General features: G+C 42.9%; 1 protein-coding gene across 3 annotated transcripts in view; it reads left to right on the top strand.

The window, feature by feature from the left end:
* PDS5A (PDS5 cohesin associated factor A) overlaps positions 1 to 24,385 on the top strand; it is a 128,617-nt gene that overhangs the window by 95,819 nt on the left and 8,413 nt on the right. For all 3 annotated transcript variants that reach the window (XM_006258476.4, XM_006258477.4, XM_059721644.1), the window contains exons 25-31: positions 207 to 411; positions 942 to 1,056; positions 9,908 to 10,040; positions 10,682 to 10,801; positions 11,747 to 11,809; positions 20,028 to 20,173; positions 21,626 to 21,731. In XM_006258476.4, the coding sequence (XP_006258538.1) occupies positions 207 to 411; positions 942 to 1,056; positions 9,908 to 10,040; positions 10,682 to 10,801; positions 11,747 to 11,809; positions 20,028 to 20,173; positions 21,626 to 21,731 (888 nt within the window). The remainder of the gene's footprint in view (positions 1 to 206; positions 412 to 941; positions 1,057 to 9,907; positions 10,041 to 10,681; positions 10,802 to 11,746; positions 11,810 to 20,027; positions 20,174 to 21,625; positions 21,732 to 24,385) is intronic.

The following is a 24,385-nucleotide window of genomic DNA, read 5'->3' as shown; positions in this document are numbered from 1 at the left end:
CTTTTGCTGATATTAAGATTTGACATATTCTTTCACCATTGAACTTTCTTTAAAAAAAGTCTTTCCAGACACTTCAGATATCACATTGTGTGTATTAATCTTCTTAAATCATGCCATTTCACTGTTCCCAGTTTGAGGTTTTTCTTTTATCATGTTGAGAGGATAAAACTCTTATTGCTATATTGTTTGTGTTTTTGCTGTTACAGGATGAATGTTATCAAGTGAGGCAGATATTTGCTCAGAAACTACATAAAGCACTTGTGAAATTATTGCTCCCATTGGAATATATGGCAATCTTTGCTTTGTGTGCCAAAGACCCTGTGAAAGAGAGAAGAGCGCATGCCAGACAGTGTTTGCTCAAAAACATCAGTATACGAAGGGAATATATTAAGCAGAATCCAATGGCTAATGGTTAGTATGTAGTAAAATTTGTTCAAAGTATAATTGTTGAAGAGTAAACTTAAGAAGTTCTTAAAACTTAAGCTATTAATCTTGTCTGGCATTTTTCACAACAGAATGTGTTTGGAAGTAATATTTTTTCTTATTTTTAAGATGGATAGTATAACAAGCATTCACTTTGTCTCGTAGTGGCCTTACCCTCTTTATAAAAATTACTTTTCCGTACACTGGCAATAATTGTTTTTAAAATATAATTGTGTTTAGTGCTGTAGTCATTGTGGTATCTATTCAAATCAGTTTCATCTTGCACAAAAATAAAACTTTTGAGTTCTAACTTTTTAAGTTTTAGCTTTTTCTTTCTGGAGTAAATTGAAATAGATTTAGTGTTCATGACCTGCTAAAATTTAATCTTGCAAACAAATGTGGATAAATTTAAATTTGCATTGTATGTTTGTGTAAAAACAAAATAACTCAGACTGGTTTTCTTCTTCTCTGCTTATAAATATTTGCGTTGTTTATACTCTTTTGTTTTACTATTATAGAAAAGTTGTTATCCCTGCTGCCTGAATACGTAGTACCCTATATGATTCACTTACTGGCACATGATCCAGATTTCACAAAACCTCAGGATGTAGATCAACTTCGTGATATCAAAGAGTAAGTGTCAAATCGGTCAAGAATTGTTGAAATCAGAATTCTGTTTTTCCATGTTTGAAAAATTAAGGTATCAGTATTAGAAAGAGGACCTCTCTTGGAATTTTTTTTGTAGATCTCTACTGTTATAATGTAGAGGGAGAAGGCAGCAATTTGTTTAGCAGTATGTTCTGAAAGCAAAATGGTAGGATAGTCTCAGCAAATATTGTAATATTAATACTTTGTTAGTTTTATTAAATGTCTTAATTTTAAGTTATCAGTTTAGATCATCCCACTGAGGCCCATTTACCCACCAAAAAATTGTGTCAGATGCGTTTCAGTGCCCCAGATTACACATAATTTTTATGCTCCTTCAGCTTTATGGAAATATAAATATATAGTACTTTTTACCTTATAGCTTTACATATTTAAACCTTAGCTTTATAGAAACTGGTTGTGTTTTGTACCATGACATTTATTTTTCTGATCAGTTCAGTTTTCAATAGCTGCAAAGTTCCCTAATAAACTCAGAGAGTTACTATGTGCAAGCATTTTACAGCTCTTTTAAATACAGTTTTTGGAACTGAGAGAAATGATGAAAGTGGGTCAGGGTGCTGCTTTATTTGTAACTCACAGCATTCCCTCTCTCTTGCATATTGTAGTAGCATTTATGGTAGGGTTGCACTCTCCCTTGGGATTCCTGCTGCAGCTGAGCAAAACAAGATGAATATCCTTAATGCGCTTAATTTATTTTTACAAGCCCATTCATCTCCACTCATTGTTGACTTCATATATTCTTCTGCTGTATATCATATGCCTGTTTTTCATTAAGAAACAACGCCTGATCCTTTAATTATTAGTGGTTTCGAATGTGTGTTGTTTTTCTTTTGTGCTGTTAGGTTACTACCTTCCTAGTGTAAGATATTTCGGGATCTTTCTTAATTAACCCAACTCACCCACTTCTTTTTCTTTCTTGCATTTCCCCTCTCTTACCCTGAAGAGCCAGGATGCCTGAATCTATTCTTTCCTAAGTGTCATGAGGAAATTTCTAATTTACTAACTCCCCTCTAAGGGTGCAGACACCAGTACATCTGGAGCCTTTTCAAAAAGGAAAGTTTTAAAAGGGCAGCAGCTAGCTCTTAATGTTCTGATTGTTATGTGTGAATGAACTGAGAATGATTCAAATATAGGAAAACATCCAACTTCAACCCTGGACAAAGCAGTGTTACAGTTGGAGCAGGTTTTGTTGCACTTGAATTCTTCCCAGATAGTTCACACAACAATTAGAATGTAATATCTGTTGCCCTTTTGAAAGTTCTCCAAATGTACTTGGGTCCACACCCTGAGTAGAACTAAAGGCAACAGGACTTGTTACTGGACCACTAACACTGCTTTCCTCCCAATAATGCAGGTCCCTGGCAGCAGCTGAGAGCACTTCCAGTTTTAGAGTGTGTTCTGTCACTTCCTCAACACAGTGGAGAATAATGACAAGTTTTAGTCGTTGGCTGCTAAATGAATACTTCCTCTGAGGAGTACTTATAGTGCAGAAAGCTTTTCTAGGCATTCCTCCTGGAATGCTTCTATGCCACCAGCTCTCTAGCCATATGGCTCTTCATAAGATAGCTGACTATGTCTGGTCCAAACAAAGGAAAATTCCAGGGTATGGAGGAAAGGACATTTCTTATATGCAACTGACAGGACTATATCACTGAAGAGAATCCTGAGATTAAAGAGAAAAGCACTTTACATTTAAAAAAGGGAGGGGGAGGCAAAAGTGGCATATAGGAAATTCTGTCTCAAGAAGCAGTTCTCAAACTTTGTAGACTCAGTGAACAACCCTCCCTTTATCTGAATTTAGTAGCACCTCAATTTGGCAGCAGAAGGAAACAAACAAGCCTTACCTCCTAATCGAGCACTGCTTTGGTTATGTATTGCATGGCTGCTGTATTGAGTGAGCAGCACCCTGTGGCACCCTGAAGTATATTCCTCCAGAGACTCGCATGGCAGGGACCAGAGTCACCTACCCCAGTAGTCCTTCCGTCCCACCCCAGGAGCATCTGAGTATGGGAATCCCCCCGACCCCCGGGCTCCAACCCCCCCCCACACCAGGGGTGGGCAAAATGCAGCCCAGCACTCTTTCCTGCCTATGCAGGGGGTCGGACTCGATGATCTATTGAGGTCCCTTCCGGCCCTAACATCTATGAATCTATGAGCCGAATCCAGTCCTCCAGGCCACTGTATCTGGCCCGTGGGACCCCTAAAAAATTTAGAAAATTAATATTTATCTGCCCCTGGCTGCCTGTCATGTGGCCTTTGATGGCTTGCCAAAACTCAGTAAGTGGCCCTCTGCCCGAAATAATTGCCTGCCCCTGCCCCCCACACACATCCACAGCCTCCCACACCTTCAGAAATAACCCCCCCCCACACACACACACACACACACACACACACACACACACACACACACTCACACTCAAAAAATAGCATCTTATGAAATAGTTTCCAAATCTCTTGATTTCTAAGAGTTTGTCTCCTGATTTTTGATACGCTGGGGTTGGCAATACTGAGCTGATGATGCTGCTTAGAGCACAGGGGCTGCTGCTGAGGTTGGGGGCTGCAGGAACCTGGTCCTTGTTAGTGCAGGGACAGCCTGGGATTGATATCTCAAGCTCTCCTTGCACTAGCAGTAAGGTGTGATTGGATCTGATGCACGATCCCACAATCATGCCTCCTGCCATGCATGTATACCATGACAAGAAGCGTGATTATGTGGATTGTATGTCAGATCCCATTGCATCTTTTTTTACCTGCAGTTCTGGAGGGGCCCTTATTTGCCTGTTTGCTCAGTAATGCAAGATCCTTCCATATTTCCTCACCATCATCCATGACTTGTGATGCACATGAGATTGAATAATATGTCTGTTTAGTTGCCTCCTGTGGCTCTTGGATAAAAGCCAAAAATTCATATATTTTATCACAATTGAATGTAATTTTATTATTTGTATAATAATTCTTTTCTTTTGAACTTTTGAGAGAAGCATCCCTTCATCGCTGGCCCTTGAATTCTACAGTGTTTATCTGCTCAGTTAATAAGATCAGAGTTTCTAAGGATTTGGAAATCTGACATTCAGATAGACAAACTTTTTTCCCCCGTTTTCCATGTTAGCTTTTGTTCTGTCTCAGAATTTGCTTCTCAGAATTTACATGTCTTTGTAAGTGTAGAAGTGTTCAGCACATGTTTACCAACAATCTTAAAATTGGCCAGCCCTTACCTCACATACCTAGCATAGTCAAAATGTGAAACCACCTGTGTTTTGTTGTACTTTGTGCCATAATTGAAAGACTGAGGTTTACCTACAAACTTGTTTTGTTTATTTTTTCACGTCATGCAGTTTATTTACTTCATACAGTGAGCAAACTGAACTACAAACCTGTTTTTAGTTAAGTTTTTTCACTGTATGAAGTAAATAAACTTAAACAATCCAGGGAAAACAAATTCCATAATGTGCAACCAGACAATAAAACCCTTTCATCCTGTATAGGATCTTGCCAAGTTTTCAACTTTGCATCTTCAGACATTCTGCTACTTTATTTAAACAAGCAACTCATTGTTTTTCATTAATCAACAGCTAAGGGGAGATGTAGCACATTCAGAATGTAGTTATGCTGTATTCACTGTTGCAATTGCAGTGGTTACACACAGCTGTCTAATAGACAGAACCATAATGTTGGCATCAGGGGTTCTGGTTTGTTCTTGGATGTAGGGAATAGTAGTGAGAATAGTGACAATTAGTGGGTTAGGGTAGGCTCACACGCTAATTTAGCATGTTTATTTTAAAAGGCAGCTAGCTGAGATCTGTTTCTGTCATGTTTTATACACATGGATTCTGGTTTTATCCCTGATGGTGTTACTATAGGCCAGGGGTGGGCAATTATTTTGGGCAGAGGGCCACTTATCAAGTTTTTGCAAGCCATCGAGGGTCGCAAAGCCGTTGGGCCGCCCCTTTACAGGTGCCCTGCCCCCTGGCTGCCGTATTAGGATTGAAAATCTCACCCCCTAACCCCTGACCTTTGCCACCAGAAGTCCCTCCCCTTGGTTCCCTCCTCCCCTCCCTCCCACCCCAAAGTACTCCTTTCAGCAAAGGTTTGCTATCTTTGAAACAGAAAAATACCAAATTACATTCTAAAAAACAAACATCTACTACACCATTCTTTAGGTAAGTGCGAGATGGGTACCAACCCACCAACTGTTAGCGCTGACGTATTAAAGGGGCACCTGGAGGGGTTGGATGTATTTAACAGGCCCTGATGATCTTCATCCTAGGGTACTTAGGGAATTAGCTGGAGTCATAGCAGATCCACTGGCACAGCTCTTTGAACAATCGTGGCGCTCAGGACAGGTCCTGGAGAATTGGAAAAGGGCCAATGTGGTCCCTATTTTCAAGAAGGGGAGGAAGGAGAAACCAGGTAACTATAGGCTGGTTAGCCTCACCTCTATCCTTGACAAGACCTTTGAGAAAATTGTTACGGATCACATTTTTGGGGGACCGGTAGGTAAAATAATGCTAAGGGGCAACCAGCATGGGTTCATAACAGGCAGATCCTGCCTGACTAACCTGGTTTCTTTTTACGACTGGGTCACAAAATGCTTGGATGAAGGAATAGAGGTAAATGTTACTTAGATTTTAAAAGACCTTTGACCCAATCCTTATAAATAAACTAAACAGCTGCAATGTGGATTATTACACAGTCCAGCGGGTAGAAAATTGGCTTATGGGACGCACCCAGAGAGTGGTGGTGGATGGGTCGGTTTCTCCCTGGAGAAATGTGGGCAGCAGAGTCCCCCAGGGCTCTATCCTGAGACCAGTACTGTTCAATATCTTCATTAGTGACTTGGATGAGGGAGTAAAAAGCACCCTGTCCATGTTTGCTGATGACACCAAACTATGGGGGGAGGTAAACTAGAGGGCAGGGAGCGAATCCAGGCAGATTTGGACAGGCTGGGGAAGTGGGCAAAACAGAATAGGATGCAGTTTAACAAAGATAAGTGCCATATGTTGCACCTAGGGAGGAAGAATCATCAACAGTCCTATAGCCTGGGAGGTACCATCCTAAGTAGCACAACTGCAGAAAGGGATCTCGGAGTCATAGTCAGCTCCAAAATGAACATGAGTCATAGATTCATAGATGTTAGGGTCGGAAAGGACCTCAATAGATCATCGAGTCCGACCCCCTGCATAGGCAGGAAAGAGTGCTGGGTCTAGATGACCCCAGCTAGATGGTTATCTAACCTCCTCTTGAAGACCCCCAGGGTAGGGGAGAGCACCACCTCCCTTGGGAGCCTGTTCCAGACCTTGGCCACTTGAACTGTGAAGAAGTTCTTCCTAATGTCCAATCTAAATCTGCTCTCTGCTAGCTTGTGGCCATTATTTCTTGTAACCCCCGGGGGCGCCTTGGTGAATAAATACTCACCAATTCCCTTCTGTGCCCCCGTGATGAACTTATAGGCAGCCACAAGGTCGCCTCTCAACCTTCTCTTGCGGAGGCTGAAAAGGTCCAGGTTCTCTAGTCTCTCGTCGTAGGGCTTGGTCTGCAGGCCCTTAACCATACAAGTGGCCCTTCTCTGGACCCTCTCCAGGTTATCCGCATCCCTCTTGAATTGCGGCGCCCAGAATTGCACGCAGTACTCCAGCTGCGGTCTGACCAGCGCCCGATAGAGGGGAAGTATCACCTCCTTGGACCTATTCGTCATGCATCTGCTGATGCACGATAAAGTGACATTGGCTTTTCTGATGGCTTCGTCACACTGCCGACTCATGTTCATCTTGGAGTCTACTAGGACTCCAAGATCCCTTTCCGCTTCCGTTCCACCCAGCAGGTCATTCCCTAGGCTGTAGGTGTGCTGGACATTTTTCCTCCCTAGGTGCAGCACTTTGCATTTCTCCTTGTTGAACTGCATTCTGTTGTTTTCTGCCCACTTGTCTAACCTGTCCAGGTCTGCTTGCAGCTGTTCCCTGCCCTCCGGCGTGTCCACTTCTCCCCATAGCTTTGTGTCATCTGCAAACTTGGACAGAGTACATTTCACTCCCTCATCCAAGTCACTGATGAGTCGCCAATGTGATGACGTAATATGTAAAGCTAACTGCACTCTTTCTTGCATAAGTAGGTGCATCACAAACAGGTCTAGGGAGGTGATACTTCCACTCTATACGGCATTAGTCAGGCTGCACCTGGAGTACTGCATCCAGTTATGGGCGCCGTACTTCAGGAGGGATGTAGATAACTTGGAAAGGGTTCAGAGGAGGGCAATCCATCTGGTTAAAGGCGTACAGAAAAAACCCTACGAGGACCAGTTGATGGACCTGAATTTATTCAGCCTCCACAAGAGAAGGCTGAGAGGTGATCTTGTGGCTGTCTACAAACTCATTGAGGGGGACAGCAGGAAATAGGAAATATGATGTTTACCAGGGCGGCCTTCAGCGTAACTAGAAGCAATGGCCACAAACTGAAGGAAAGCAAATTTAATTGGACATCAGGAAAAAATTCTTTACAGTGAGGGTTGCCAAAATATGGAATATGCTTCCATATGCTTAAATACGTCCAAGGGAGGTGGTGCTGTCCCCTTCTTTGGAGGTATTTAAGAGGAGATTGGACAAACACCTAGCTGGGGTCATCTTACCCCAGCATTCTTTCCTGCCCAGGGCAGAGGGTCGGACTCTATGATCTAATAGGTCCCTTCTGACCCTAAAATCTGTGAAATCTATGAACATTCAATAATTTCATTTTAAAAAATATTTTTGTCATGATTTACATTCATCTATATAGTGCACATAAAGGTAATTGCACAATAGTTTAAAATGAAGTCTTATTCTTGTATATTGTTGGGGTGGGGGAGAGTATGGATGTGTTTGTGGAGGGGTGGATAGGTGTGGGAGGTATATGTAGGGTGGGGGAGCATGTGGGTGTTTGTGTGGACGTGGGGTGTGGGTGAGTATGGGGTTTGTGGGGACTATGAGCGTGTGGGGGGAGGGTGGCTGGGGAGGGTTGTGGCATGCGTGGAGGAGGAGGGTTTGCCCACAGCCCTCCGTGGCAGGCAGATCCCCCACCAGCGGTCCTCCAAGTCCAGACTCTGGACTTCTGCCACTCCTGGTTTCAGATTACTGGCATGGCCCTGTGCTCCCACTTGCAGCCACTCCCGCGCCCCACCCCATCTGCCACTACTTCCCTTCTGCTGCTGCTTCCCTGTCCCCCACCCCAGCTCACTGCTCTGGCACCACGTCCCAGCTGCACGGCCAAGACCACAGGATGCAGCAGGAGCTGCACCGGCTCAGCTGGCATTGCACAAAGCCAGCCGAGAATCACAGGGGCCAGGCTGGCTCCTGCTGTGTCCTGTGGTCCTGGTGCTGCAGCCAGGAACTATGTGGTGCCGGAGCCACCAGCAGAGGGGTGGAGGGGAGCAGTGGCTGTGGCAGGCGGGGGGCGAGTGGGAGCGAGCAGAGTGCAGCGACAGCTGGGCTGGAATGCGGAGCCATGCTGGTGTCCCAGGGCCAGTGGGGCCCAGAGTGGGGTGGCAGGAGCACGAGACAGGAGCTAGCAGGGGCTCTGGAGCTGGGCTGCACTGTGCCAGCAGGGAGAGCAGGAGTCGGCTCAGTTCTAGAGCCCCTGCCAGCCCGTGCCCTGCACCCCTGCCACCCTCTCTAGGCCCCTGCTGGCCCTGACCCTGGGACACCAGCACAGGCCTTGTGCTCCCACCCAGCTGTTGCTGCGCTCCATGCGCCTGCTCACTGCTCCTTCCCTGCCACCTGCTGCAGCTGCTTCTGCCTGTGGCTGCTGCTGCTCCTCTTCACCCTACCCCCGTCCGGCCACTCTGGCACCACATGGTTCCCAGCTGCAGCTCCGGGACTGCAGCAGCTGGCTCAGCCCGACCCTAAGAACTGGGGTGATTGCCCATGGTCCTCCCCTGCCACTCCCCCTCCACCCTTACCTGAATTTCCCTCCAGTGGAGAGGCAGGAACAGCCCCACTGTCCCAGGCCAGAACCCTCTGCTAAACAGGGGCTTCCGGCTGGGAGTGAGGGGGGTGGGGCCAGGCAGGCCTTGCTTCTGCAGTGTTTGGTCCTGCCAGCAGCTTCCCCTGGGTCCTGTTGCCCCTGGCTCCTGTCATTTTTGACAGGCAGCCAGGGGTAGATAAATACTCATTTTCTAAATTTTTTAGGGGCTTCTTGGGCCAGATTGAATGGTGTGGCAGGCCAGATTTTCCCTGCCCCTGCTATAGGCAGCCTTTTGTTTAGTTATTTGCACATTGATGAGAGGGATATTGATACCTGCCAGTTTCCTAGTCTTAGGGATAATAAGTGTTTTGACATTTATAGAAGTGTAAGCAGCTTGGTGCATTTCCCACAAGTTACTTTGGGGAGGATTCTCTGCCTCATCAGTGAAATAAGTGGGACTGGATTTCAGCCAAATATGGAACATCCAACAGAGTCTGATATACTGGAAAGGTCTGGTCCAGTACCACAAAAATGTGATTAGTTCAAGAAAAGTATAAAGTGAAGAAAAAGTAAATACGCTGTCAAATTTCATGTCATGGGTTGTGATGAAGTATTTTTGTCAACTTTTGACTAAACTGATTATCACTAATTTTCATATCTGATTTTAAAAGTATGACTTTTCATTTATGCTTTTAAACCCATAAAATATATGTATGGTCTGAATTCCTACATTATGCTTATATCATAGATTTGACCACAGTTCCTTAAGATAATACTAATACAGTAAACATTTCTAACTGAGACCGCTTGAAGACATTGCTGTCCTTTTCCAAATGTAGAGACAACAGTCTCAAACATGGAATGTAGTTACTTGTGTTTTCATTAGGTGCCTGTGGTTCATGCTTGAAGTTTTAATGACAAAGAATGAGAACAATAGCCATGCCTTCATGAAAAAGATGGCAGAAAACATCAAGCTTACCCGGGATGCTCAGTCTCCTGATGAACCGAAGGCCAATGAAGTAAGAAATATTTCTCAAATGGTTGTAGGATGAGGAAAAGGTTTTGCAAGCTGTTGTTGAATAAACCTCAAAGATGTTTGAAAGCACTAAGCAAGAAACTTATAGCCTTCCAGAGGACAGTTTGTAATGAGTATGTATGTTTATGTGCAAATCAGCAATTTTTTTTTAATCTAGAGATTTAGATATTGGTATACATCTCCAGCGAAAAAATTGCTGATTTTAGCAGAGCACAGTAGCCAGTAAAGTTGAATAAATTTCATTTAAACATTGTCTCTTATTCACTGTTGATTGTTTCATTGTAGCTTGTAATTTTCAGTTTTGTGTGACAAATATTAAACATCTTCTGCTGTTTGGGGAAACAATGTAATATAAACTTCTGTTCAAGCATTCTGTACACTAACAGGAGTGAAAAACTGTTATATCTTTGAGCAACAGCCATTTAGAGCTATAAAGAACTTCTCTTATTTTTTTCTTCAAAGTACTGTAAGTAAACTGGAAACTGCAGACAGAAGTAAGATACATAAGAAGTAGTTATGGGTAAAATATGTCTTCAGAAAGCAAATAGAGAATTAATTTTGCTTGATTGTACAACTGTAATGATTACAAAGTACGTGTTAAAAGTATCATCTCTCTTTTCTCAGAAACTTTACACAGTATGTGATGTTGCGCTGTGTGTAATCAACAGCAAAAGTGCTTTATGTAATGCAGATTCACCCAAGGACCCTGTACTGCCAACCAAATTTTTTACGCAACCTGAAAAGGTAATTTTGACTGGTCATATTCCTGCTATAATAAAACCATTGTGTTCTTGCAATAAACTGAAAATACAAAGGAAAAAATGCAAAAAGAGCAATAGATTAAAATTTTATAACTTCATATAGTACGTATTTGCCTCCAGTAACTGCTTAGTTAGTGCTCTTACCTGAAGAGAAATCTTTTTTATTGTATATAAACATTAGCCTGTTGGGGGGAAAAAAGATTTCTTTGTGTCTGAACCTAACATCTTCCAAGGCATAAACCACTCGAGTTCTCTGGGTTGGACCTTAAATGTTGGTTATGTAAGAGAACGCGCTTCAAAATTTCCAACAGCCTCAACTAAGTTGTGTTATCAGCCTGTGGAAGGGTTCCCTGTTATTTCTTCTGTTAAATGATCAACTTAATAATTTCCTTGCATCATTATAGACTCTGTCTTTGGTTTGGGGAAAGCCAAGGAAGTATGTAGAGAGAGTTTTCGTTCATTCTGATTGACTACTTTAAGACATGCTCCTAATCCAGATGAACTACTATTTTAAAACCTCTTTGTCTTCTTTCTCCTCTTAATGTGCCCTCTTTGGTCTCCCTAAACCAATAATAATAGCTAGAAACAACATATGCAACAGAGATTGTTTTTGCTTAATTTCAAATTATTCAAGTTATTAGAGGAAGAAAAGGAATTTGAAATTGAAGTGTCATGTGTGATTGGCATTGCTGAATACAAACTTGTTCAGTTCTGAAACACAAATTTTATTTTGCCCTATTGGATGAAAATACATTTATTGGTAGGAAGCTGTGCTAAATCCTAACAATAGTACATGAAAATTAGAAAGACCTGTTGAAAATTTGATATTAGCAATTAATTTGACAAAATAATTCCTTCATGCTTGCATAGAAAAAAAAAATTGACACTGAGAAAACAAGTGCAATTTGATTTCTTTTTTTTCATACAGGATTTTTGTAATGACAGGGATTATATATCAGAAGAGACAAGGGTTCTTCTTTTAACAGGAAAGGTAATATGTTAATTTATTTAAATGACTATATATTTATATGTACTTGTTAATAATAAGTGTTCTTGTTAAGTTTCTAAGAATAGCGAAAAACAGTACAGCAGTTTAAAAACTGTATTACCAAGTTTTTTACAATGTATTTGATATATTTTAATTCTTAATAATAATATACATGCATTTCTTTTATTACTATTTTAAATAAATGCCTTTATCTTGAGACAGCATTTTGTGGGAGGTGGAAGCAGCTTGCTATCTGGCATTGTTCATCCTGTGCACTGTGATCTGCCAAAAAAAAGTTGTAACTAATCATATAATTCCAGACTGCATCATCATGTGTTGCAGAAGCAAGATTGCTTAATTCCGGACCATTTCCTAATTTTGAAGGACTTTGCAACACTAATATTTTAATGCATCTTTTAATGTTATGATATTAAATCTTAACTTCAGGCCCCAAAAGATCTTAGGAACATGGCACCATCCTGTAGTTGAAAATGCGTGCAAAACTGCAGAAGCAAAAAAGTTGGGGGAAAATTGTTAGGGAAGTCTCGTCTAACCTGTCATGCTCTATTGCATATGTATTGTGGTAGTCTGGTACAGAGTTGGTTCTCTTATTCTTGATGAGCCTCTTGTCCACTGATCCATGTATTTAGCATGTTTATCAGGTAATACTTTTCGGTCCACAACCTGCTTTCAGGGGTGCACCGATAAAAAAATTTTTGGGCCAGTACCAGTGCCCAATTTTTAAGGAGCCATATTGGCAGATACCGATTCGATTCCAATATGCAGCTGGGCAACTTGGAGACCAGCACCAGGCTGGTGAGTCTGGTGGGGGGAAGAAGGGGGGGGGGCAGATCGAGGCCCCTGTAGTGAGGGAGGGAGTGGGGCTGGGGCAGGCACTGCTCAGCTGGGGCAGGACAGAGCCATAAGCAGCTCATCTGGGGGGCACTGGGAGGGCTTCTGCCCTCTACACACCCCGGGAGGGCATGGGGGGCATATGCTCCCAGATCTGTGCTCAGGGTGGGGCGGGCTGCCACTGGGGCTAGGGCTGTGCCAGGCTGTTCCCAGCAGAGGCTGGGCTGGGCTGGGCTGCCCTTAGGGTAGGCAGTGGCGGTGCTGGGAGGGAAGTACAGGGAGGCTGCAGCCACCCCAGAATTCACCATAGCCCCCCTCCCTGTGCCACTGCCTCTGCCCTCCCCAAGCCCAGCCCAGCCCCTGCCAGGAGGAGCCCACCTCAGCCCACGGTGGCAGCCTGCCCCTCCCCATGCGCAGATCTAGGGGCATGCATGCCCCCATGCCCTCCCAGGGTGCATGCAGGGCAGGAGCTGTGCCCCCCAGATGAGCCACTCATGGCTCTGTCCCACACCTCGACCTGCCTCAGCTGAGCAGCACCTGCCCCTCCCCTACTCCCTCATTGCGGGGGCCTCAGTCTTCCCCACACCCCTTTTCCCCCACTTCTTCTCTCACACCAGACTTACCAAGCCAACTCTGGTCTCCAAGCCACCAGGCTGCACTCCTGGCCCTGTACATGCTGCAGCTGTATACATGCACAGGGCATTTATCAGCCACATCAAGCAAAAAAAGGCCAATTTCCTATCCAGTCAATTTTCCCTATATCAATGCCGATCCGATATGGGATCAATGTATTGGTGCACCTCTATCTACTTTAGGCAGAAGCAAAAGTGTTCTGTTTGGAATGTGACTGACATGAAGCTGTTCCTTCAAGAATTTTAAAGTTTTCTTCCAGACAAAATTTTTCCATCAAATTATTTTCCTATCTCTTTGGTAGTGGGAACTAATTTAGCAGGAAACTAGCAAGTGAGAGGAGTGATAGCTGCTAGATGCCTACCTTTCCAGCAAAAGAACAGGAGAGACTGGTGACAGGGAGGAAATCACTGAGGGAATTGGTCTGGGGAGAGCTGAAGGTCAGCACTGTTAACGGTTTTTCCATACTGAGCCTGTGGCCAGTGACTAATGAGAAAGGACACAATGACAAGAAGAAGAAGCAGTACTGGGGAGCATTGGTAAGCCCAGGAAATCCACAGACCTCTTCCCCCACAAAAATCTCCCAGTAGTCTGAGCATCACTCAGAGACCATGAAACGAGCTCTGCAGCCCAGAGCAGGTGGAAATTGGAAAGAACCGTGCTCAGCAGTAGGAGAATGAAGCAGACTTCCATAAACAGATTGGAAGAAGATTAAGGGAGCTGGGGTAAGTTTATAGGAGGATAGGATGATAGAAAAAGGAGTGCAAGCTTTCCAGTCAGAGGTGTTTGCAGTCCCCAGGTTGCAGTAGAGTGAAAGGTTTCCATTTATCCTGTGCTTCTGGTCTTTGCTGATTACCACATGGGGCTAGGAAAAACTTTATTCCCCTGTTATTGCTGCTGGTGCCTGGGTCTTTTTCACCTTTCAAATGCTGATGCTGGGACTTCAAAAATCTAGAGGTTCCTGGTTAAAGCCTTGTTCCTTGGCTCAAGGTCAAACTTATTATCACCACATTTGAGATCGGGGAGTAATTGGCATAGACTCTGAGGGCTTTCATCTACCTCTTTTTGTAGCAAGGGACATGGTCTTCTTCCTCAGATCCCACAATTGTATTTTAACAAACTACTAAACTGTCCTTGCAGAGGCAGGACAGTGTTCTCATCCCTGTGCATTACCAGTGACAAGTTAAAGAGTGTTTTTGATGTTTCAGTCATTTTGTCTGGTTGCGTGTGAGAATTTATTTCAGAAGTTTTTAAGAACAGGTCAGACGAATGCTTGTCTACCCTAGTTTGCCTTGAGCAGGGGTCTGGACTTAGATCAGTGATACTCGACCTTTGGGCTCTGTGGGCCAGATGTGTGGGGTAGGACCAATCCATGGGCCGGATTGACTGCCCCCATGTTAGAATAGGTCTCTGGGACCCAGTGCTACCTCCTCTTGGATGGCTTCATCCCTGGGGGTCTGGCACTGCAACTCTCATGCCAGGATTGGTTCCTGGGGGCCCAGCACTGCCCCCTTCCAACAAGATTGTATCCCAGGGGCCTGGCACCTCCCTACCACCTCTTTGCACCAGGGTTGGTCCCCAGGGGCCTGGCACTGCCTCCAGGCACTGGGATTGGTCCCTGGGGCTACCACCCCCTCCTACCTCTCTGGCTGGGAATTGTCTCCGGGGCCCAGTGCCAGCCCCCTTCCAATCTGTTGTGTGCAAGATTTGGCTCTGGAGCCCAGTATCGCCCCTCTCTGGCCCTCCACACTAGGATCAGGTGCCTGATCCCCAGGGTTCCATAAATTTGGCTTTGGAAGAGCAGGGCCACTGTTCTGCTGTCATATTTCTGGATCAGTGGGGGTAGCCCTGTAGGCCAAATGACATGAGGTCGCAGGCCAGATCTGACCTGCAGGCTGGGGGTTGAGTGTCCCTGGACTAGGTGACTGTAAAGGTATTTTTGTGCCTTGCATAAAAATATCCAATTACTTAACATGTATGTATAGTAACTGCACAGCCCTAGAACTAATGGGACCCAGAGTTTACTTGCAGGTTATTATTCTATCTTTTAATAAAACAAATATAGTATCTGAAATTTAAACAAAGAGAGTGACATATTTAAACAAACATTTTACTTGTTTGTTTAAATATGAGTATTGAGTGACTGTTCAGTTTTTAAGTAGGTTGGTTCAATATTAATTACTTTAAGCAACAAAAATTCAACAGCACTTGTATTAGGTGTAGCTGAATTTGTGAGAATACTTTGCCCCTGTTTTTCAAGATGCTAGCTAGGCTGCTTTCAGAGATTTCTTATGGACAGTCTGAGGCCACCTACAAGTGTTATGTTTCTCCTTGGAGAATTCCCATTCTCCCAGTAGAAATTACAAGTATTCAAGTGTTCATTCAGTTTCTCCTATGGGAAACATGCCCCTTTCAGAGAAGATCTTTCAGGTGTCAACTTGGAAAAATCTCCCTTTAGAGAGAGATTCTCTTGCAAGAATGAATGCTTATCCACCTCCATCCCTGTCCCATGAAGGGAGGGAAGGGAAGCAGCAGCAGCTGTTCCCTGCCTCTTACCCAAATGGTGACTGCCAGTTTGAGGGACTGGGGGCTTTGCCTCTCTGCTTCCCTCCCCTCCCAGACAGGTCTGGGAGAGGAGGGCTGTAGCAGCTGCCCTACTCATGCCTAAACTACGAAGACCTCCTCTTCCCTAAACTAAGAAAGCTTCTGCTCTCTTCCAAGGGATGCAGGCTATAGCTCTTAAAGTGCCACTTAGGGGGTGAGCTGCCCCCAATCAGGATGGATAACAATCAATGATTTTTTAAAATTAAAAAACCATATTTTTATTTAAATCAGATTTTTTAAATTTAATTGTACTTTTAAGATGATTTTTTTTAAAACCTATATAAAATAGTTTAAATTTAAAATATGTTAAAACTCAAAGATATCATTATGGAATAGAGATTATAACTTCTAATTATATACTATTTGAGACAACATATTAATGTAACCTTTTTAGAAAAGTTGTATAAATAGGTCACAACAGGCCATGGGGCCCAATCTTGTGGGGTTCCCACAGGCTTCTCTATAGATTAGTAAAGATTAAAGAAAACCACTCTATGCACTCTACTCAGTGCTCATTCTACAAGATCCCTTTAAGCATCTCTGTGATGCTTAGTTTCAGTTCTCTAACTTGTGGATTTGTCTCCAGAGATAACAGACCTGATTACCTACCCATCAGCCCTCTTGTCTCTCTGCAAGTTTGAGTACAAAGAGTCAAGCCCTTACCTCTCTCTAAAAGTGAAAAATTTCAAGAAGTTAATTGAATAGAGGATATCAAACAACAAGAATGCACTTTTTGTAAAAAACGATTAAATTGAGGCTTCCTGACCAGTGATTTAAATTGTAATTTAAATCAATTTGATTTAAATCAAATCTACCCTGCCCCCCATGCAGCATGTTCAAACCTGGCCCCCACAGGCTTCCCCTTGCCACCCCTGCTGCCCAACTGTGTGGTGGAGGAAGGGATTGTAAAGCCCATGGGCTATGGAAGTTATTCCTATTTCAATTTTTAGCTTTATGGGCTTAAGTGCTGCCCCTACCACCCAGCTGAGCAGCATGGATGGGACCTATCCCCACCCTTTGTGCACCACCCAGCTGGCCAGCACATGTGATGATTTCAAACGTGAGGAGCCAGGAGTAGGAGTCAGGGAGGCTGTCTCTAGTTCTTCTTCCCTGTTCCTCCAGCTTTAAATCAACCTGTGTAGCTCATTTGGATTGTCCATAAAGCAATTTAAAAGTGGAGGGACTGTCAATTAACAGCTTGCCACTTTCCAGGAGAGAAGTAATGGGCTAAAGCAGGGGTGGGGAAAATACAGCCCGCAGGCTGGATCCAACCCGCCAAGGGATTTTATCCAGCACACAGCAGGTCCCTTGGCCCCACCCAGCCCAGGAATGGGGTGTAACCTGGGCTATGGTACATATGGCCAGTCCCACTGCCCCCTGGCATGCAGCAGGGTGGGGGCAGTACAGCAGCCAGGCTCTGCTTCCTGGCATCCCCAGCAGCAGCTCCTTCTGGCTGCCACCACTAGTGTCTCCACCAGTCCCGACCCCGCTGCCCAGGTAACCCCAGCCCATCCATCCTGCACCCACTGGCAGGGGCACCAGATGAAGCAGGCAAAGTCTCCATGGAGACCAGCCAGGACCCCTCAGTCAGAGCGTGTTCAGCAGGGCAGATTAGATAGAGCTATGAGCAAGTGGGAAGCAGCATCCAGGACCAGGATGGGCAGGTGGAAGCTGGGATCACAGGACAATGAGAGTGTAGGGCTGGGGCCTAGGGCAGAGCCACAATGCCATCCCTGCCATACAGGGAGACGATTGTGGCTTTGCCCTGGGCTCCAGCCCCAATGCTGTCACAGCCCTGTAATCCCCCCCAGGGCCCCATCTCATCTGCCTGGCTGAGCATGTCCTGCCCATGGAGACCCCTGGCAGTGGATGTGGGGCGGATGGGAACAAGCCAGATAGTATCAGTTGCACCCCCCACCCGGCCTGCAACAGCTCACCCAAGTTCCTAAAGTGGCCCTCCAGCCAAAATAATTGCCCACCTAAGGGGTGGCATAAAGAGCTGACTTCAGCCAGGGACCTGGAATACATGTATACTTCAGTTCCTTGAGCTATTTTTCTAGTGATAAGAATTTCAGGTAAATTCTTAATGGTAGAAATGAATGACTGTCCATTAAGGTATAAATGTAGGCTTAGCAATTCAGCAGGGTTACATTCTTTCACCATTAAAAGTACTGTAATATATTTTTTCATGACTTAAAATATCAATATTTACGATAATTACTGTATTTACTTGAATCTAAGTCAACCCTGAATTTGAGATGACCTGTCCAATATTTGATTCTGTATATGGAAAATACAAGGTATTTATAAAGTCCTTGTGCAACTTTAAACTTTAATAACTTTAGATGTACACATGATAGAAGTAAACTGTAAATGGCAATTGAAAGTATAATTCATTAAGTTTTAACACAATACAGCTCAAACGTCTAGACTGCAACATAACTGCCATCTTTTGTGAAACATCGTTCAATCCAATTTTCCAACTTGTAGAAAACGTTTTTCGTTGCTGCTGAGTGATTTCACATGAAGTAAATTAAATAAAATGAAACAATAATATGCTTACAGTGTACTAAAAAAGGTGATGAATTATGCTTTCAACCTCTGTTTACAGTTTGCTTCTACCATGTATATCCAAAGTTATTAAAGTTTAAAGTTGCACAGGGACTTAATAAATACCCTGTATATAATAAATTTGTTATGGTTTTCCAGGTATAGAATCTAATTATCAGAGGGTTGTCTGGAACTTGCCCCTCCTCACCACTGCTGCAGCAGGGAAAGCAGTGGTTGGGGAGACCAGATGGCCCCCTTGCATTCTTCCCCCTCTCATCTTCCTGCAGCCTTTCTGCCCAGCAGCACCCTCCCCCACCTGCAGCTCCCTGCAACCTGTGCCCCTCCTCTCCCATTCCCCACAATTTCTGCCCTTTTCCTCCGCTCCCCAGTCTCTGCCTGTTTCCTTCCACCCCTAATCCCCGCACTTCCTGTCAGTAACTGCTGAACTTTTGTTCCCTCCCAGAGCACAACACATGGAAACATAACCCATTGCTTGGCTGAGCAAAGGCCATGCACTAGCAGTGCCACCGCTGCTGATTGGCCAGGCAGGGGACAAAGAGTCTCTATGTACTCCATGCCCAAGAGGGAATCCAGCCTGAGCTGAGCTGCACCTGACAGTTAACGGGGAGAAGTGGGGGGCAGAAGTGCAGAGGGTAGAGCAGGAGGCTGTTGTGGTTCTGACTCTGGCTCTCCAACCCAAGCTCAGGGCCAGAATCAGAGCCATGGCAGCCTCCTGCCTCCCACTTCATACATAAAGCTAAGACAAGGGGCTTTCCCCCTCCTTCATACTGAAGGGGGGGAAGGAGGTATCTTAGCTTTGGGTAAATATGGTATGCAGTAATGCATAGTTACATGCAACACAATGCAAAAATTAGCAAATGAAAATTAAGTTTAATTTAGAAATATGTGAACTAGGTTGTTCTATAGCTTTTCATTTTACAAGAACTAAATTCATAACTGTAGTGTAACACTACTAAATTATCAGATTTTCATGATCTTCACAGTTTAATAAAAAGTGTTTAACAACATTTGAAAAGGAGGGATGGTAGGAAAGTATAAAGGAAGGGGAACCATGAATAATACACATTTGAAAAAAAGGTAATTCATAAAGCATTTAACTTAGGTCAGGAATTCATAGATTTTAATTACAAGGACTGCTATTATTCATCTGGCTTGACTTCTTTAAGCATCATCGAACCCAAAATTTTACTGCATTATCCCCCATTAATCTCAATAGTTGTTTTTTAATAAACATCTTCCCCCGTTGATCAGGTATCAATACAGTGTGTTAACCATCGTTTCCTTTTTTATGCCTGTGTGAAATTCCTTAAAAGTAACAAAAATCAGCTAGAAGTGGACATGGCAGTTGATGGACAACTAAATGTACTTTGTCGGGTTTTGCCTGTTGCACTTACTAGTTAAAGCAGATCTTGTAACTGAGGTTGAAGGAGCCGCTTGCTATAGGGAGTAGAATAATTAATCCTCACTGTACTACAGGAAATATTTAAAAAGGTGGGGAAAGAACGTGCATTTAAAACTCCTGCTTTTATTCCTTTAATAAAACTAAAGTCTTTGTGCATTTCAGCCAAAACCAACAGGGGTATTAGGTGCAGTAAACAAGCCATTATCTGCAACTGGAAGGAGACCTTACATTAGAAGCACGGGATCAGAGACTGGAAGCAACATTAGTGTAAATTCAGAGCTGAGCTCTCCTGCAGGTAACAGATCAAGGTATGTGGGAGATTTTTACTTGGGTTCAAAATATTGGGATGTTTTGGTTTGTGATTTTTGTTTGTTTTTTTAAAAGTATTGCTAGATTTAAACAATCAGAACATCATATTTTAGCAATGAAGTTATAGAGAAAAACTAACGGCTATATGTGTGTGTATTTATATGTACATATATATGTATATCTCAATATTATACATATTACAATTACATTATTAATAATTAAGCAGTTAGCTTGTTATGCTTTTATTCTGTTCACCCCACTAGCACCACCACTTTAGCCAAGTGGAACTGCACTGCATGCCTACACTAAACACAAAGGCACCTCATTTATCTACTTAGAATCTTGTACTATGTCCCTGACCTTGGAATCAAAGCCTTTATAAATGAAAATATAGGCTGTTTACAGATGTTAAAAAAAAAAAAAAAAAAGGTTTGCCTTGGAGTGCCTCCGCACCAAGCCCAGCACATGCCCAGAAGAGGCAATTGCGCTAGTTTGACCTGGTTCGCCCAATGTCTGTAGAGATCGGGCACTTCATCAGAACTTTTTTGGCACTTTTATCTAATAGCTGAATGAATCAACTGTTAGATAAGAGCCAAATAAGCCCCACTGAAGTGCCCAATCTATACACATGCTGTGGATCTGGGTTGAACTAATGTGCTGCCTCTTCCAGTAAAATGCAGTGTTTGGGGTTTTTTTACTCATGTCTGTCAGCATCCATATTTATTACACATGATAACCATTAACAAGAATGCTTTTAGGCAGTTAAACTTTGCAACCAAATGTATGTATGGTATGTAGGACAGGATTAATTTTATTGCTTAAAGAATAAAGTGATATTATTTTTAAATATAATTCTGCCTCATTAAAACAAATAACTAATAGCAGATTAAGTAAATTTAAAAGGACTGGAATGTGATACAGGACTAAAATGAAATGAGTAAATGCTGTTTATGATGTTGAACAGAAGGAGGCTTCATTTTTTAAACTAGAAAGCACCTGCGCTTCAGAATTTTACAGTTGAGATTTAATTTTTGAGTGAATGAACTTGAGATGATAAAGAGTTAAAGGAAAAAAATTGAGTACAGGCTTTTGGTTCATTAAGTTTTCTTCTGCATCTGTTTAGAATGTTGCCTTCATCTGAGGCAAAGGTTGCCTGGTCCTGGAATTCACAATAATGATTCTAAATGTTTTTACTGGAGGATTTGTGGGACTTAATCCCTTTGTAATCAGTAATCTGCGAGTTACTGGTCCTGGTCAATAGATTTGTTCCTATCTCCTATTATTGATATTGGACTTCAATTCAAGTCAACACTTGCATATCTGAACCATTTTGAGAAAGGAGATATGAAAATGAACATAGATACATTTTCTTGCTTTAGGCCACATCCTTTTTGTTATGTTTATCATAAAGAAAAAACTAGTTACACATATTTCTTTAATTCTTGTAACAGAGAACAGAGTTCAGACATATCAGAAACAGGGGTCAGTGAAAATGATGAAAACCCAGTGCGGATTATTTCGGTCACACCAGCAAAAACTGAAACTGTAAAGAACAAGGTAAATTTCATGTTTTTGTAAGTGAATCTTAACTTTGTAGTTAATCTGATACATGTATTTATATAGTATATTCCAGTGTTTCCTAACTGTTCTTTAAGGGAACTAGTAAGGCCTCATCACATTTTATTCAGTCATATCATTTTCTTTGTAAAAAAACCCCCACCTTATTATCAGAAGTGCTAAGGATCTTTATCAAACAAAAGAATATATACCATGTGTTCAAAAGCAGTATGGACTACTTGAGAGAGTTACTCCTTATGTTATAAAATACTAAGTTGGAGAGGGTCCAGCGGAGGGCAGCAAAAATGGTGAGGGGGCTGGGGGACATGACTTATGAGGAAAGACTGGGCTTATTTAGTCTAGAAAAGAGAAGCCTGAGAGGGGATTTAATGGAAGCCTTCAAGTACCTGAAGGAGGTTTGAAAGGATGGAGCTAGACTGTTCCCAGTGGTGGCAGATGACAGAACAAGGAGCAATGGTCTCAAGTTGCAGCAAGGGAAGTTTAGTTGAGATATTAGGAAGAATTTTCTCACTAGGAGGGTAGTAAAGCACTAGAACAGGTTACCCAGAGAGGTGGTGGAATCTCCATCCTTGGAGGTTTTTAAGACCCAGCTAGACAAAGCTTTGGCTGGGATGATCTAGTTGAGGGTGGTCCTGCCTTGACCAGGGGGTTGGACTAGATCAGTGTTTCTCAACCTGTAGGTTGCGACCCAGAAGTGGGTTGCAAGAATATATGAGTGGGTCATGAACAAACTTTAAAAATGGATTATCCTTTAAAGGAGAAAAACAGGAAACTATGGGTTTTCCCTTGCAGGCTCTTAAGGGTTCCAGCTTGCAAGGGGCTGCTTGTGGTTGCTTGGAGCCCCCCATGCCCCACACACAGCGGGTGCATGTGGGGCAAGGGGGCCTCACCCACCCCTTGCCCCACACACTGGGAGGCTGGGGCCTGGGGGTGGGGGGCAGCGGGTCAGGAATGAGGGACACTTGAGTCAAGACTGGCCATCAATATTTACAAATGGGTCCTGGTACAAAAAAGGTTGAGAACCACTGGACTAGATGACCTCCTGAGATCCCTTCCAACCCTAATTTTCTATTATTCTAAATGGAAGAAAAACTACATTTCCTGTCTTTTTTTCAGTGTTTCACAACCTTAGTGTTGTTTAAAGTGAAGGCTGATCCTGTATCCTTGGCTAAAGCCAATGTCTTGTGAGGAGAGGTAGGTAGGCAGAATATCACAAGCTAAGTAGTAAGAAGTGTTATTTTCACTATTACATTTATGTGCATCTCACTTGGATTGAGAGCCACACAAAATATGATTTCAACCAGGACCACTCAACCCCTGGCCCACAGGTCAGATCTGGATGCTAGTGCTGTGTCATGCAGCTTGCAGAGGCCCCCATGGGTCTGGAAACTTGTCAGTAGGGGAATGGTGGCACTGCTCTTCTACTGCTAATTTTCTTTACCTAGACCTCTTTAAGACTAGCTGTGATATCCAGTCCTCTACCACCTCAGACTAAGATAGTGCAAAGTGTAATTTCTGAAATTTCACAGGTGAGAGTTTTTCCCAGAGTGGAATTTTTCTGAAAAATTTGAGAGAATTAGATGAGGCATTTTGGAAAATGACAGTTTCAAAAAATGGTATTCTTGCTCTTTGAAATGCCTTTAGTTGAGATTCTTGAAGCTATAGGGGATTTAGGTAGATCTTTTCCATTAATATCAATTTTAAATGCCTTAAGTCTGTCTGAAAGAAATAGAAAAAAATTAGAAAGATCATTTTACTATATAGTTTGCTTACCCATTTTAAAAATTATTATAGGATATCTAGCAAGAGTAGCCTAGTTTCAAACACAACACATGACTTAGTGCATGGTTTTAATAGATGTTTAAAATAGCGAGTTGTGCTGGTGCTGTGTCAATAGATGCCTTTAAAATGTAATATAGCTAAACAAAAAGTTTAAAAATAGTTCAACCTGTTGAAGGGTGGGGGGGTGCTAATGGAGAAATACTAACTGTTTTGGTCTATCAGGGTAATACCTGGAAAATATTTAATTTACTATAGCATGATAAGATCCAATAAAATAGTAACATTGATAAAGGATTTGTGATTCCAAATTAATATAAAAGTAACATCAGTGAAACAGCCAGATTTGGTCTAGTTCAAAAATACTTGAAGCTGATTTTAGATTGGGATGGGCTAAATATGGCCTGTGGGTCAAATCCAGCCTGCCAAGGGATTCTATTTGCCTCCACCCAGCTCGTGCACGGGGGGCAGACCACTGCTTAAGTGGCCTTCCAGCCCAAATAATTGCCCACCCCTGTTTTAGATTGATTCAAGTGTTTTCTCAAAGCAGCAGTAGTATAGTATAGCTTTTTAATAATGCCATTTCTTGAAGGACTTCGAGAGATACTACTGATGAACAACAGACTTCCTGCTAATCATATTTGTGTAATGTATTTGCAACTTACTTAGATGAATTAGCATGTACAGCCACAACACTTGTTTTGGCAGAGGTTTACAAAAACATTATATGAATTCTAAATTACTTCCTGGAAAGTAAGGAAATGATGTCAGAATTATGAACTTGACTATGAAATTCTTCCTTATTTTTGATAGCATTTTAAGTTCTGGTACCTGCTCTGTAATTATGTCCTTTT

This window comes from Alligator mississippiensis, chromosome 2 (assembly GCF_030867095.1).
Source record: "Alligator mississippiensis isolate rAllMis1 chromosome 2, rAllMis1, whole genome shotgun sequence".
NCBI classification, from domain to species: Eukaryota; Metazoa; Chordata; order Crocodylia; family Alligatoridae; genus Alligator; species Alligator mississippiensis.
Note: the sequence above shows the minus strand (reverse complement) of the source record. Positions and strands in the feature narration are given on the sequence as shown.